Source organism: Trichechus manatus, unplaced genomic scaffold, assembly GCF_000243295.1.
Source record: "Trichechus manatus latirostris isolate Lorelei unplaced genomic scaffold, TriManLat1.0 scaffold00022, whole genome shotgun sequence".
Lineage (NCBI taxonomy): Eukaryota > Metazoa > Chordata > Mammalia > Sirenia > Trichechidae > Trichechus > Trichechus manatus.
In genome coordinates this window covers 7,422,296-7,438,054 of record NW_004443958.1, presented here as the reverse complement: position 1 = coordinate 7,438,054, position 15,759 = coordinate 7,422,296, and the positions used below count along the sequence as shown (strand labels likewise).

Sequence of the window (15,759 nt, the reverse complement as noted above, 5' to 3'; positions counted from 1 at the left end):
ATAGCCACAATGATGGACTTGAACATACTGGCAAATTGTGAGGATGATGCAAGGCCAGGCAGCATTTTGTTCTATTGTATATAAGGCTGCTTGAGTCAGAGTTGAATGCAGCTATCTATCTATCTATCAAGGAAAACACTGGCGACTCAGACCCATTTTTCTGATTCCAGGGCTTATTCACCAGGATACATTGCAAAAACAGACACCACATCATTAGTGTCAGAAATTGATGTAAGAAAGTCATGGACATGCTTCTATTGACAATACTAAGGTAGATGTGTGTGTCTGTATGAGCCACTGGGCTCAGTATTATACCAGACATTTTGCCCTGATGAAATACTTTGCACTTGCGAAAGTTAGAAAATTATTGTCATCATGGATTAAGCCACATTTCATTCATAAAATTAAATAAAAACAGCATATCCTGTTACATACATAACAGTCATAAGACAGGAAGGCTAGGAGTCATTTACAACTGCTGGGGAATGTTTTTTTCCAGTTTAGATTAATATTTCCATAGCAGAGGGAGCTGACTGATCTCTGAATCTCAAACAAAAGGACCTGATGTCCTCTCTGCTTGGGACCCACAAGACTGTGCTTTCCTCCAGCAGCAGTCACAGGGCCTTTAACAGGACTCTAGGCTCTTCATCTTCCTGTCACACTCCATCCCATGATCACGTTACTCCAAAGCCCAGAGGACCCCAATTATGTCGTTTTGCCCCTTGGCTGTCAGAGTAGTTGCCTCTCGAGATGCATTTTCCAGAACTCCATCAAACTCGACTTTAAGTGTTTTCAGCCAGACCCCCATGGAGCACTCTATCACTATTAGAATCATTTCCTTTATGTGAGGTTGTAGTTTTCCTTACCTTCTGCAAGACAGAAAAAAGAGTAGTCATCCAGAATTTTTGATGTATCTATTTGTTGCCTTTGAGGAATGAAGGAAAACGTTCCCAAGTTTTAAACGTAGTACTCATGACTGATGGAGGGATTGGGCGACAGTATGTTTTGGCACAGTTCTTCCTCTTTGCCATGCGTCCATGAATAAGTGCATTCATTGCATCCATTGATAACAAGCTCTGAAAAGTTAAGTGATTCATGAGAAGTCGCATAGAAAATGAGAAGGAAAGCCATCGCTGAAATTCTGGGCTTTCCAAATATGCATATTATTATATGGTAAGACAGAGTAGTGTACTTGTTAAGGATGCAAGCTCTGGACCAGACAAATCCCAGCAAGGTGACCTTAGTGATATTACTTATTCTCTGTGCCTCAGTTTCCTTATGGGAATAAATTTATAGATATTAAAAAAAAATCTCAATTTCCTCCTGAAAAGGAGATAACCATATATGCCACATAGGGTTGATTTAAAGATTAGATTAAAACCACAAGTAAAATATTAAGCATAATGCTCAAGTAATATCAATTATTACCTTTATTCTGACTTCCAGTGTTCTGCCACCATTGTTGATCTTGGTGCTTCTGCTCTCCATCACAGGCAAGCTTCTTGAAGATGTTTCCCACATACACTATCTTTGCTTCTTTGCAGTCCATTTCAACCCTTTCAACCCAACTATATTTTGTCTTTTGCTCTCATTACCCTACTGAGATTTCTTTTTCTAAGCTTCTTTATGACGTCAGGTTGACGAATCCAGTATGCTTTTTAATCTTTATTTTTACTTGAACTCTTAGAGACAGTCAATAAAGGTGACTGTTGCTTTCTTCTTGAAACATTCTCAGTCTTCTTTAAGGACCCTTCCTCATTCCTGCTCCCCAATGTCTAAGTATTGATTACTCACGATAAATAACAACCAACGCTGTTGTAGCTGTTTGTCGTTAGGATGCTATGAGGCAGTGGAAGCGATATACACTATTTTACCCTCTTTAAACCTTCATTGATTTAAACTCCGCATTGTGCACACAAAACTAATATCGGTTTAAGGACATCGAGCATGGCATTCATGAAACAAGTGTGAGGAAAAATTCCAAAATCAGGTGCACACGAGTAGTTAGCATAGAAATGGGAGCGAATCCATTGAAATTCGAATCAGGGCTGTTTCAGAATCCCAATCATGCAGATTATTTAGAAGTAATTACAGACAATTTAACAGTAAGGATTTCCAGTGTAAGGAGATTTGCCATACTGAGCCCAGACATCAAGTAACCTCTGTCCGTACGGAACTGAGGGCTTGTTTGTGGGGATCAAAGGAACATCACTTTGCTTAATGTATAACTTCGCCTTGAGAATAGTATCTTAACAATTCAGAGGGGCATGAATGGGTGAGGCCAGAACATTAGTACATATCTAACTATTGAATCTCTGAAAATGTAAGAATGAGAGAAACTTCTAACAAAATCCATTTTAAAGAGAGGCAGTAATGTAATGTCCCCCACCTCAATAAAATAGATTATTTGAGGAAAAAAGAGCTTAGATTTTCTGTTTTGCACTTTCAAAGGTAGAGACACACCATTACTCATTTTATAAAATCTCTCTATTCCAAGGTGCTTGGTGTTAGAAAACTCAGAGTAAATATTTTCAAGCTTATTCAGAAAATGTCCTTTTGGATACTTCATTCCAGTGTCTCACAATGTATTGTGGTTAATTAGAGATTGACACACTCACATTCAATGTATTGTGAGATATAACAGCCCCTGTTTAGACTCTGTTCTAAGTCCTAAAGTCATTTAGGGAAAGGTCAATGTTCCTATTCTGTGGAAAAGAGAATTGTGGTGCTTTTAAGTGTCGGCACAATAATCTTTCATCGATGCCAGAGATTGAGTCCCTGAAAAGTACCAAGACCAGCAAAAGTAAAAACAAGATGATAGAAAACAAGGGATTTGGGGGAAAATTATTTTTAAATATAAAAATTTCCAGGAAGCATTCACTTTGGAAACACACCTGCTTTTCCTGGTAAGCTTCCTCCAGAATTACCTTCTCAACGTTAATTATTTTGTAATCTACTACAGAAGAGTTTCTCACAATTTTATACCATGTAGACTATGCTTCTTAGGGAAAATCTTCACCTAGCCCCTATTTGGATTGAAACTGAATGTCTTTTGCAATTACATATCCCCTTACTTTATCTTCTCAGGACTTAAAAAATGCTTCTGGGCTTGTCTGGTCTTTTTACACATGGTGATAGAGCTTATGAATTTCCTTCTCCGGGACTGACATCCTATCAGTACATTGAGGGGTGGATTGTACATAGTTCTCCTTTCCCTCCCCTCTCCCAAAGACCCACCAACCAGGTTTGCACAAACAGCAAGGATTAATTATTGATAAATACTTCTGTTTAAGGATCCTAAAGTGAAAAATACTTTTGTTAAATCATTACATAAATTTAAAATTGTATGGATGTTAATTTGCATTATCTCATGACTGCAGTTGCCAACACATTGATTAATTAGAGATTGACATGCTCACATTCTAATAAATTATAAAATGTCTGATTCACTTCTTCTCAATTGTTCTCTACCCCTCCTTATTTCATCATGAAAGAGACAATCTACAGCAAATCTGGGTTTCACTCAATGTCAGGTATAGGTCACCAGGAAAAAAAAATGAGGCAAAGAACATTTGCCACCTGTCAATGCTCAGTCATGTAAAACCACAAGGATAGGTTCTATACTGTGAGGAGATTGTGTGGGTGAGCAAACACACTGACATGGGAACTTCTTGTTCACATCAAAATGAGTAAGCTGGAATGGGAGTGTTAGTGGGTTTGAAGAGATATGTCAATGTTACTCTTCAAAAAAAAAAAAAAGATGCTGTACTTTTACAAAAATTCTCCTGTCCAAATTATTTCAGTATGTCTTTACAACTGTTACTTTTAAGAGGAAGTAAATTTAAAAATAGGGTAAGTTTATATACGCAGCCTCTGACAATGGAGGTAGCCTAGGTCTTCAGTTGTCATGGGCTTAGTATTCAATGACCCTGAGGTGAGCCCTGTCTATGAGGCTAGAAATCTTATCTGTCTTCTCCATTGTGTCTCCAGGCCTTATCACAGTGCCACCTAACACATATTAGATGCTCTATAAATATTCTTTAATGAATTAATGAATCAATAAACTCTATTATCCACCCAAACTATAGCCTTCCAATCGTCCACCCTGTTGGCCTGACTTACATACCTAGGCTTCTGATTTTACTTTATTCTCCTACTGACACTGTATACCTGCCCTCAACCCTCTCAACTGGGCCTTACCAAATCATCTACCTCTTACCAGCTTTCTCCCCTGGAGGTTGAACCTTGTTTATCATGTATCCCCTTCTAATAAATAGATTCTAATATTCACATCACTTTGAATATCATTCATACTCTACCTCTGTGCCTCCTATGCCTCACCAATACAATTTGAATTCATTGGGTATGGTGTATCTCATTAAGTGTGTGGTGGCTTCATAATGTCTTCCAGGAACGGTTGCCAGAAGAATCCTATTCTTCAAAGCTCTGTCATCTTCTCTTGGAAGTATCTCCAGCAAAGGTAAGTCATTGAGAGATCCATTGTTATTATTATAATACTCATAATAGAAATAATAATAGAACTTACAGTATAAAAAAAAACCTGTTGCCATCAGTTGATTCCAACTAATAATCATAATGGAAATAATAATAGATCTTACAGTATACACAATACAAATTAGTATTTGCAGGGCTTAGAACATGGATCCCAATGAGAGCTGACTCTAGGCAATGTCTGCATTTAGTTTCCTCCTTTGTCTTTCCTTACCCCTTTCTTTTCTTCTAAGTGTTTCTAGGTTCCTGTTCTTGTTCTTGGTTGGCATTCTAGCCAAGGATACTAGCTTTGATACAGTGTCCCATTCTGTAATCTATTCAACTGCCTGGCCTTCAAAATGTTCTGTGTAACATTCTCAAAAGAGCCCTACTAGGAGCCGTGGTGGCACAGTGGTGAAGCACTCAGCTGCGAACCAAAATGCTGGTGATTCAAACCTACCTAGCGGCTCCATGGTAGAAAGACCTTGCAATCTGCTTCTGTAAAGATTACAGCCAAGAAAAACCCTATGTGGGCAGTTCTACTCTGTTACACGGGGCCTCTATGAGTTGGAATTGACTCAATGGCACACGACAACAACAACAAGGTAACTAGTTTAGTAACCTGATAAATGTCAACCATTTATCAAATTCTTGTTATTAAGCTGAGCTGAATAAGGTGCTAATGGGAGAGCTTGACTTCTACGTATCCTAAATGATGTCATATCCTAAATGACACTAGATATGGTTAGAGCTGTCAGAATTTTTCCCCAGAGGTGAGAAATGAAAAAGTGATTATTTGGGCTTGCAGACTGCTTTATATGACTTAAAATCTTTGTTAAAAAATTGATTAGTTGCCAACATTTAAAAATATGAAGATAAAATTCCAGCTCTGGGCTTTTTGTGACACATCAGAAAGTATAGTGACACTGGGTCCTTCATGGCAACTAACAGCAGTGACTGATGAGCAACACTGGTTCCTTGAGAAGTGGAAGCTGTGTCCAGGGTACCAGCGTCCCTGCCTGGGCCATTGTATTTATTTGTATCACCTTTCTGGCCCTTTTAGGATCTAAGTTTGTGACTCTTACTGAACTCACAGAATAATCTAATTGAAAACTCTATTTCATAACCAGCCTGTCATGGGTAAAATCATGGGCAGATGGTTTAAGGTGAACATATGTTGTTGATATGTTTCTCTTATTTTATCAACCACTGTGCCAGCATTTTAAACAATCTAATTATAAGTCATAAACCATAACTGGAGCAGCAATTTATAAGGGGATAATCCAGAGTGTTGTTGAGCTGTTTATTTTTAAATTTCAAGTGAAAGCTATTTTGAGGTTTGATCTGCAGTTCAAGATGTTATTTATCTGACTCAGTAAACGTGAGTTTCAGGCATGTTCCAAACTCCAAGTCTGATATATTCCTGTGGTGTCAAAGTACTAAAAAGGACATTCTGGCATGGGTTTTTTCAGCATAAATTTACAAAAGGAAGCATCTTCCATGAAATGTCACTATGAGTGATACGTTAGAGGTAAGGAGCAGGAGACTTAGAGACTTGTTGATATTGGTGATACCTACCAGCACCTACAAAAATACTCACAACTGGACCAATAAACAACATCATGATAAATGGAGAAAAGATTGAAGTTGTCAACAATTTCATTTTACTTGGATCCGCAAGCACCACCCATGGAAGCAGCAGTCAAGAAATCAAATGACGTATTGCATTAGGCAAATCTGCTGCAAAAGACCTCTTTAAAGTGTTAAAAAGCAAAGATGTCACTTTGAGGACTAAGGCGTATCTGCTTTAGGGCTCTAGGGAGAGGTGGCAGAGCAAATGCCAAGAGAATGTACATTTGAGAACACTCACTGAGACAACTGCCTTCTTGCACAACCAGTAATTCAAACTCTCCCTCAGTGTCCGTGTAACCTGGTGAGTTATTGGCTCAAAATGGTTGCAGAAGACCATGGCAATGGAGATTCCAAGCCTCAATTTAGCATTTCCTACTTGTCATGAGTCAGGATGAATTTAGTTTAATTACGAAGAAATGAATGGACAAAAAACATGGCAATGATAGTAACAGAGAAATAACCAATGTGTAGCATGAGGGTAGTAAGTTACTTTTTCTTCTTGACAAACTCACAGACAAAGTACATGGTGAGATGGCACTCCGTGTCATTCCATCTGCCCGAGCTCAGCATTTCCACACAGTCCTCATGACCATAGGGGTCACTGGGCTCCCCCTCCTTCCAGTTGCTGTAGTTCTGCAGTGGAGTGTTGTCCGTGAAAACATATTGTCCCTCTTTCTCAAGGTCATTCACCCCAATGAACACCCGGAAGAAGCCACTCTTGGCAACATAGTCAGCAATGAGCGTGTTGGCAGCTTCATCCTTTGGCATGGCTAGCATTCCACCCCGGATCCGGCAGTGGGTCAGAGATTCCCTGTAGTTCTTTTCCTCCTGCACAATGTAGTAGAATTTCTCTTCTGTTTCCCTAATCCCTGCTATGACTTTGCAGGGAGGAAAGGAAGGATATGATTATGTATCTCAAAAAAAGGAAAATATATAATATTGCTGGATTTAAAATAACTTAGTCAACATTCAACAATTATTTCGCATGCCCTTACTATGAAGTAGGTACTGGTTTAATTTTTTCTCTACCTTTCTAGTTATCAAATGGAGAACAAACTTCTACCGTTTGTCCTCCCTTCCCTTCTTCCTCAACTTCCAACACAGCTGTCTAGCAGACAGCTATGTTGACAGAGATTTATTCCATGAGCATCCACACAGCACATCTTATTTTATTTTTTTCCATCCTAGTTTGTGCTTTAGTCTTACTTGCAGTCCTATGAACATGTCCTTCTCTCTCCCACCTCTGTGTTTCCATGCATGGAAAGTCTTCTCACTGATTCTCTACCTTGCAAACTCCACTTGTTCTTAAGATCTCAGTGGAAGTGTCACCTCCTATAAGAATCCTTTCCAATCCTCTTGGACAGAAATGGAGGCTCTTGTATACTCTTCCCCTATATCTCCATTGCCCCATCTACTTTCTCCTTTATAGCAATCATCATATTCTAATCTAATCCTTTGCTTCTGCATCTCTCCTAATAAACTGTAAGTGTCTTGAGGAAAATTACTGTGTCTTTTCCACACTGTAACCTCAGTTACTGGAACATTGCAGGGAATGATAAAAGCTTATTGAACTGATATGTGAAGAATATAGAACTTTGTCCACTTTGGGCCCAACTCCTGCCTATAAATATACACATAGATTGAGATTGTCTACACATCCTCCCAGGTACACGAGAGAGACTGAACTCCTAAGTAAGCTTCACGACAGAACTGGGGACTCACAATCATCCTGAACTCAGGATATGAGATCTATGTATTGGGTTTCACGTCCTTTATATAGACATTTTATGGTCCATAACTTTAATTAAACTCACAAAGAAATCTGGGGCCACTAAAATGTTAAGAACTATTGTTCTATGTTAAACCTTTGAGGTCTGATTATTCATGACAGTCCAAGTCATTTTGAAGAAGGCATCTTTGACATTGGCCAGAACTAGAGCTATAATTAGGGAGTTAATTAACATCAAGCATTTCCTGTGCCTCTTGTATTACAAGATGATGATGAACACGAGATGGCATCTGTGTCCTTCCAATAATGAACAACAAATGTAGCTGGATTACAGGACATGAAAATACAACAGAATGAAACCAATTGTAACAGTAACTACAATAGCCCCTTCATTCCTACTGTCCCAGAAGAAAACACAAAAGCTCTTTCAACTTTAAAGCTTTTGCTGCTATCTATTATGGGAAAATGGGCTAGGAATAACGGTGACTAATACAGGGGAGTTGCAAAACTTCGAAAAACACGTAAAGTTCCCACTGATATGTATTGTGGACAGAAAAGTCAGAGAAACTTGTATTCTAATCCCTGCTCCACTGCTCATTAGCTCCACATCTGGGCAAGTTAGTCTCTCTGAGCTTCAATTTAATCATAGCACCTATATCATAAGAATTACAGTTGATTCTTGTTATTCATAGTAGATACGTTCTATAAAGTCGCCACAGACACTGACTTAGCAAACACTGAATCATTGCTCCTAGAGGAAATTTAGAGTTAGGTTCCTGCAAGACTCTGGTTATGATATTTTTTTGTCAATTGATCAATATGTAACTTTGTTTTTTGTGTGTATCTGTTTAAAAACACGTTATTTAACATATACTGTTGATTCGTTAACATTGAACTCATGGCCAACAGCATTATAATTCATGTCTGGATGAAGTTTATCTAGCACACACATTTTCTCTGCATGGCGTATCACAACCTTCTTGCACTTAGGAATACCAAACAGCACTTCAACATTATACTTTGGGGCCATTTTGAAAAAGCAAAACCACCAACAAAAAACACAAAAATGTGAAAAATGCGAAGAGCAACAAAAAGCACTAAACAGACTGTGGAAAGGACAATTGTCTATAGCATGAGAGCTGAAATGAGAAGGCTGAATGTCTCCTTGTTCAGCTAGGAATGTATGCGTTGGGTAACTCATATTTTCTGCCCTCTGTGCATGTCTGCAAATGGTCATCAAAGTATCTTGAGTATTGATTTTGGGGTTACAAATAAATTTTAGTGAGGAGATGAAGTCACAAATACAAAATATGTGAATAATGAGGATTGACTGTATTAGCAGATTTGGTGAGATGGTGCTACGAGTCGTGCACTATTCTAAATGCTTAAGAAATTAGCTGTGTTATTACTACTTCGTCTTCTGAAATGCTAGCTCTGTAAGACTCTTGCTGTCCGTTTTCATTCTTAAGGGACAGCTCACCAAACTTTGCCCTTTTCTCCATTCGCCTCTTTCTGGCAACGCACAATTAAAAAAAAGAACAACAAAAAAAACCAAACCCATTGCTGTCAAGCAGATTCCAACTCATAGCAACTCTGTAGAACAGAGTAGAACTGCCCCATAGGGTTTCCAAGGCTGTAAGTCTTTACAGAAGCAGACTGTCACATCTTTCTCCTGCAGAGCAGCTGGTGGGTTCAAACTGCCGATCTTTTGGTTAGCAGCCTAGCACTTAACCACTGTGCCACCAGTGCTTCTTTGCACATATAATAGTACACACTAAATCACGGCCCCTAAGTGTCTGGAGTATAAGTGGATAATTAGCATTTTGAGAAAACCTCTAACTGGTGACAAAATCTCAACAGTTTTTGCCCAACCCAAGGTATTTCTTGCGAAGGATGCTGGAGATCTAGTGTTAAAAGACACAAAAGAGATAGATGTTAATATATAGCACACAGGAAAATAAAATGTGCTCACCATTCTTGACGAACTTCATAGATGTCTTTAGTCTAGCAACACTAATATCTAGTTGCCCAACAACTTTTCGGTATCTTCCACAGTCACAGACAGTACCTTTTAAGTGATAAAAACTGTGGATTTATGATGAAATACATGTAGACCACCTAAAAAGAGCATTTGCTTTCTTCTAAATACTTACTGTCTTTTTCTAGTCTTGTTATGGCTGTCTATGAGTGGCTATAGTTTTTATTTTTTATTTGAAACACGGTTTCCAATTTACATTTTCTTTAGGAATTCAGAAAATATCTTCTTAAATATTTTGAGTGAGTTAAAAGACAGTTCTAAATCATACTTTTAAAAAGAAGAGTAACTATGACCAACCACTGTATGTACATTATAGACCATTTAGCGTTTTTGTTGAACACAGAATTTGTCTGTCCAATCTCAGAATAAAATCTTTACAGTTTTCTTAAAACATATTTCTAGCCAGTCTTCTCTTCTGTTACTGCTTTGTTCATTGCTTTACACAACTCTCCCAAGATGGAGAAACCTGACATGGTTTAAATCAAATGCTAATTCTGATTATCCATGAGAAGTATGATTTGCATGGTTCAAGGGCTAAGTTCAAATTCTATGAGTAGATCCAATCTACAATTTCAATAGCTATTTGTCCAGTTTCTGGATTAACTAGGTTGTTAATTCACTCTATTCCCCTTTGCTTACCTGCCTTTTCAACTACCCCCTGGCATTGATGTGACTGAAAAGGAACTATAAGGAAGATGACATGAAATCCAGATGACCCTCTCTTTTTCTATTGAATGGCTGCTTTATGCAAATACTTCTGTTTGCTTTTCTTGTTGGTAGTGTGAAAAGTGAAAAGAATTTCATTAGCCAATAAATAAACAAATCTATGGCTTTATTTATCCATAACCACCAACCAGTTGTCATCGAGTCGATTCTGACTCATGGCGACCCCATGTGTGTCAGAGTAGAACTGTGCTCTATAGGGTTTTTGATGGCTGATTTTTTGGGAAGTAGATCACCAGGCCTTTCTTCCAAGGCACCTCTGGGTGCTCTCGAACCTCTAACCTTTCTGTTAGCAGCTGAGCGCATTGACCATTTGTACCACCCAAGGACTCCTAATTTATTTATAACCGCGGGTTACATATAAGGAATTTAAAACAGTCCTTAGAATTAATCTCCACTCCACCTCAACAGATTGAAACAACTGAAAGTACCTGAGAACAATCTGCCTCTTTCCCTGCATCCACCACTGGAGATAAAATTCTCTTTCAGGAAATAAAACTCTCTTTCAGTATTCAGGGAGAATCTCCCTGGCCATTAAAAGCATGTTCTGTGACCACGAGGGACTTTCTGGATCTGGCCAGTCTGCTGCTGGCAAACTGCTGGCCAGTATTTGGTTGAGGTGCTAGTAGAATGCGAAGCGTGCTGATGCAGGCCCTATGGCTGGGGCCCTCATGCACTTTCTCTTGGTCCAGAAGAATGAGGGCTACTCCCTAATGTACTTGGATTTGCTTCCTCACAGGAAGCATGATGGGACAGAACGTGCAATCATCCCATTTCCCAGGGCTTGGAAAGTCACCAGCGGATAGAGAGGAAAGTTCCCATCTTCCCTTTGGGTTAGTAAACTAGCCTGAGGGAAGTAAGATTAAGCATACTGAGAGGATTCTTGTTTTTACTTAAATACATATACGTAGTACCAGTTGTGGTCGAGAGTTGACTCCCACACATGGTGACCCCATGTGTGTCAGAGTAGAACTGTGCTTCATAGGATTTTCAATGGCTGATTTTTTCAGAAGCAAATTTCCAGGCTTTTCTTCCAAGGCATCTCTGGGTAGACTCGAACCTGCAACCTTTTGGCTAGAAGTTAAGCACACTAACAGCTGGCACCACCTAGGGACTCCTAAATATGCATGTATATCACTGCTTACTTTGGAGATGAATACATTTGGAATAATGCTAGAAATCAAAGAGAAAAATAGGTATATCATACCTGCTTTGCCCTTTCCTCCAGGTATCCCAGGCAAACCCTTTTCCCCTTTGTCACCTGAATAAAGACAATAGCAGCAAAAAGAACAAATAAGATGGTAAATTATTTCAGGGAGACAATATCTTATGCATTTACAATCAGGGGAAACAGTTCTTAAGTTTCATGAGAAATATCTCCAACTAATATCCCTTGGCTTTATATAAATAATTTGATTTGAGTTGGCTGCAGAGGTATAACTAATCGAACAATTCATTATAATTTATTTATATACAATGTAGAATTCTAGCAGAATATGTAAGGAACATTTGATTTGTGTTACCTATCCTTGTTGTTAGGAGCCTTATGGCACGGTGATGAAGCGTTCGGCCGCTAACCCAAAGGTTGGCGGATGGAAACCACCAGCTGCTTTGCAGTAGAAAGATGTGGCAATCTGTTTCCGTAAAGCTTACAGCCTTGGAAACCCTATGAGACACTTCTACTCGTCCTATAGGATCACCATAAGTTGGAATCGACTTGATGACCACAAGTTTTGTTTTGTTTTGTTATCCTTCTTGTTGTTTGCCATCAAGTCGATTTCAACTCACAGTGGCCCTATAGGACAGAGTAGAACTACTCCATAGGGTTCCTAGGCTGCAATCTTTACAGGAGCAGACGGCCAGGTCTTTTCTCCTGCGGAGTGGCTGGTGGTTCAAATCGCTGTCCTTTTGGTTAGTAGCCTAGCACTTAACCGCTACACTATCAGGGATCCTTGTTACCTATCCTACTAACATGTTTTCATAATGTGGCCTTCTGAACAAGGTTAACCCAATTCTCAGCCATGTTTTTAATTTTAAAGTTACCTTTGTCTTGCAAATCTGGATCAACTGATTAGCACATTACAATGTCTGTGTATTTATTACACTCCAAGTTATTCCATGTGCCTTTGTCCTTGGATTTTCAAAAACATGTATTGTGCTTTTTCAATTTAATTCAATAAATATTTACTATTTGCTTACTCTACGCAAGACAAATGGCTAGCTACTTTGAGAGGATATAAAGAGAGACAAGTTTAAGTTTCTGACTTGACGTTTATAATTTTTAGAAGAGATGTGATGTATACAAATACCTATAATATGACAGTATCAAATACATTATACCGAAATATCAACCTTTGTAATTCTCCTTTCTGCTCTTTCTTGTATGTGACCGTTTTCTTACTCAGTCAGAGGCATTCACAAAATAATTATAGGAGAATTATGATTGTTAAAGCAGAGGGAAAGAAAAAAATGATGAATTTTTCTTTTTTTTTTACTTCAAATAAGTTTTTGAAGCTCACATTAGACAAAGTAATTGAAAGCAAAAGCTTTTGATTTACAAAAGGACAAGTTTGGCTGAGGTTCTGGAGAATCAAAAGGGAATACCCTGATGGAAATAAAATAGAATTCATGCTTCAATGGTGATCTGGAAAAAGAATAAGAAAAAAAACTCATGAGGGCTGAATACAGGATAAATGTCACCTAACCTAGAAAGAGGTATGGGGCTTACCCTTGATGGAGGTTAGTGCAGCCAGGGAGTTGAGGGTAAGACCTGAGGGGACCACGTGAAGGAGGATGGAGTCGGAACTGAGGTTCTGCCTAGCCCTATCCTACACCAGCAACAGGGAAAAAGTGGGAGCCACTCTAAAGCTCGTAGGGTGCCCTGTGTTGCCCGCACTGAGGAGACCCATTAGCTATTTTTCTCATCACTGCCCGCTGAGTGCTGTCAGTCAACCAAAAGAAGGCATGCCTGCGAGGGCTCCGAAGATTTGCTGAGTCTTTCTAAACTGACCTATGCAGACACCTTTCTTTACAGTGATGCCAGACATTCATGAGCTCCCTACAAAAAGGAGAGGGTCCTTGAAATCCAGAATGCAGTTTAAGTGTGCATGGGGAAGCCCCAGAACTTGCACTTGGATAGAACAAGACAATGGTGAAACATGACAATAGAATGTGATAAATGTTGTGAGAACAGAGAGAACATACTCTGGGAGGGAGGCAGAAGAGATAGTGTTTCAGCTGGGGAAATGAATGAAGACTTCCCTGTGGTTCTCCAGTGAAGACAGAATTTGAACTTGGCCATGAAAATCTTCAGCAGGTGAAGATAGGCACAAGATAGCAGATGATGAATAGGCAGAGGGAAGAGCTGGAAAGAAACATGGAAATATGTCGAGTACCTAGCTGAGGAATATTGATCTTCTCACATTTTGGTTGTGTCCTTTAACATCTTCAATGCCCTCATGTGCAGATTGGAAAAGATAAGAACAAATTCTGGGAATATGTTAAAAGCAGAAAGGAACTATATATTTGCTGAATGCTGATTATGTGCCAAGTACCATTCTGGATACTTTATACATATTATCATATTAAATCCTATGTGCTAAGTAGCATCAGGAACTTATTTAAGCACATCCAGCAATTAAATGGCAATGCTGGTATGCAGACCCAACCATCTCTGACTCCCCAGTTCATGGTGCATCCCAGATGAGTCATTCAATGATTTAATGAAGGAAAACAAAGTGTTTGGAAAATATTATCAAAAATCCAAAGTAATACCAATCCTTACCACCACTAAAAACAATATGGACTTACAAGATCATTTGAACATGAGTATAATATTTTAATTTAAAAAATAGTTTATTTTCTTTATATTTTAAGTTAGTTAAACATGGACTGAAAGCTTATTCTACTATGATTCAAGTTCTGGGCTAAGCTCAAAGATGGACATAAAACAAGCATCAGTAGAGTATTTCCCCTGGAGAAATGATGAGCTTATTAGAAAAATAAAACTCACATAAGGGGCCAAGGAGATGGGACACTATTGTATTATACTAACAGAGTAAAATAAATAAAATACCTGGTAAACATTCAGAGAGGGGAAAGATGGTTATGGATCATGGTAGAGATTCATGGGAGAGCTGACCTTCCATCTGGGGCTTAACGGCGTGAGAAAGAATTTCTTGATTTATATGGGGCTTTTCTTCTGAGGAGATGTAAGCACTCTGGCTACTTTTCAGCATTTTGAGATGAATTCCTTTCTTTTTTTTGACAAATGGGAAAGCCAAAGCAGTACAGTGGGATGAACAATCACGGAAGTCAGCAAAACCACAGTTTGAATTCTGGCTCTCCCACTTACTAGCTAAACTTAGACAAGTTCCTTAATTTCTGTAGGCTTCTGTTTTTTCATTTGCATTCACCCCTCAACGTTCACAATATGTTCTGTGAAGTAGGACGTTATGTCTTTTGGACGTTGTGCAAACACATATTATATACAATATTGCCTCCTAACAGCATTGTCACTCTGTCTCTCTGTCTTTAAAACCTTAAAGACTGGCATTGACTTGGTGTCCTTATGGATGAAGGTCCTTTCAGGCATTTGCTTCCAGAATAAAGTTTCATCCATATTAAAAACTTGCTAGGGCAAATAACCTCCCTCTACAGTTAGTTAATCTAAAGTTTCAACAAATTCTTCTGCTGCCTTCACATCAACACTTGCAGACTCACCACTCACTTTCACATTATACGGTGAAAAATTTTTGAAGCACTTGAACCACCCAGAGCTAGCACTAAACTGGGTATCACAGTCTGGAAGCTTCGTGGCTTAGCAGTGATTGCTGAGAGGGATACGCTTTTGTGTTTGGTCCTCAATCCACGTCATTTGCAATCTCTCCATATCTGATACAGGTCCCTCTTTCATTTTTGTTAGCCTTGTAGCTTTCGGTAGAGCTGATCCTTTTAACAGCTTGGAGAATATTTTTTGCTTGTTTTTGACGCTTGTTGGGGTTGTCAAATGCCACATGCCTAAATCGTGAGCAACAGCATTCACTGATTTTTCAGCTTCGTGTTGTTTAATAACCTTTTGTTTCACTTCCAGATCCATACTTCTCCTTTGCCTCTTGCTGCTGTTACCACTAGCACTGGTTTCGCT

The 15,759-nt window shown here is 38.8% G+C and overlaps 1 protein-coding gene across 1 annotated transcript in view; it reads right to left on the bottom strand.

Moving 5' to 3' along the window:
* Window positions 1-6,464: 6,464 nt before the first annotated feature.
* COLEC10 (collectin subfamily member 10) overlaps window positions 6,465-15,759 on the bottom strand; it is a 43,461-nt gene continuing 34,166 nt past the window's right edge. Inside the window, exons 4-6 of the mRNA XM_004372968.2 lie at window positions 11,821-11,874; window positions 9,825-9,920; window positions 6,465-7,001 (exon numbers count right to left, since the gene is read on the bottom strand). Of these exons, the coding sequence (XP_004373025.1) occupies window positions 6,610-7,001; window positions 9,825-9,920; window positions 11,821-11,874 (542 nt within the window). The 3' untranslated portion in view covers window positions 6,465-6,609. The remainder of the gene's footprint in view (window positions 7,002-9,824; window positions 9,921-11,820; window positions 11,875-15,759) is intronic.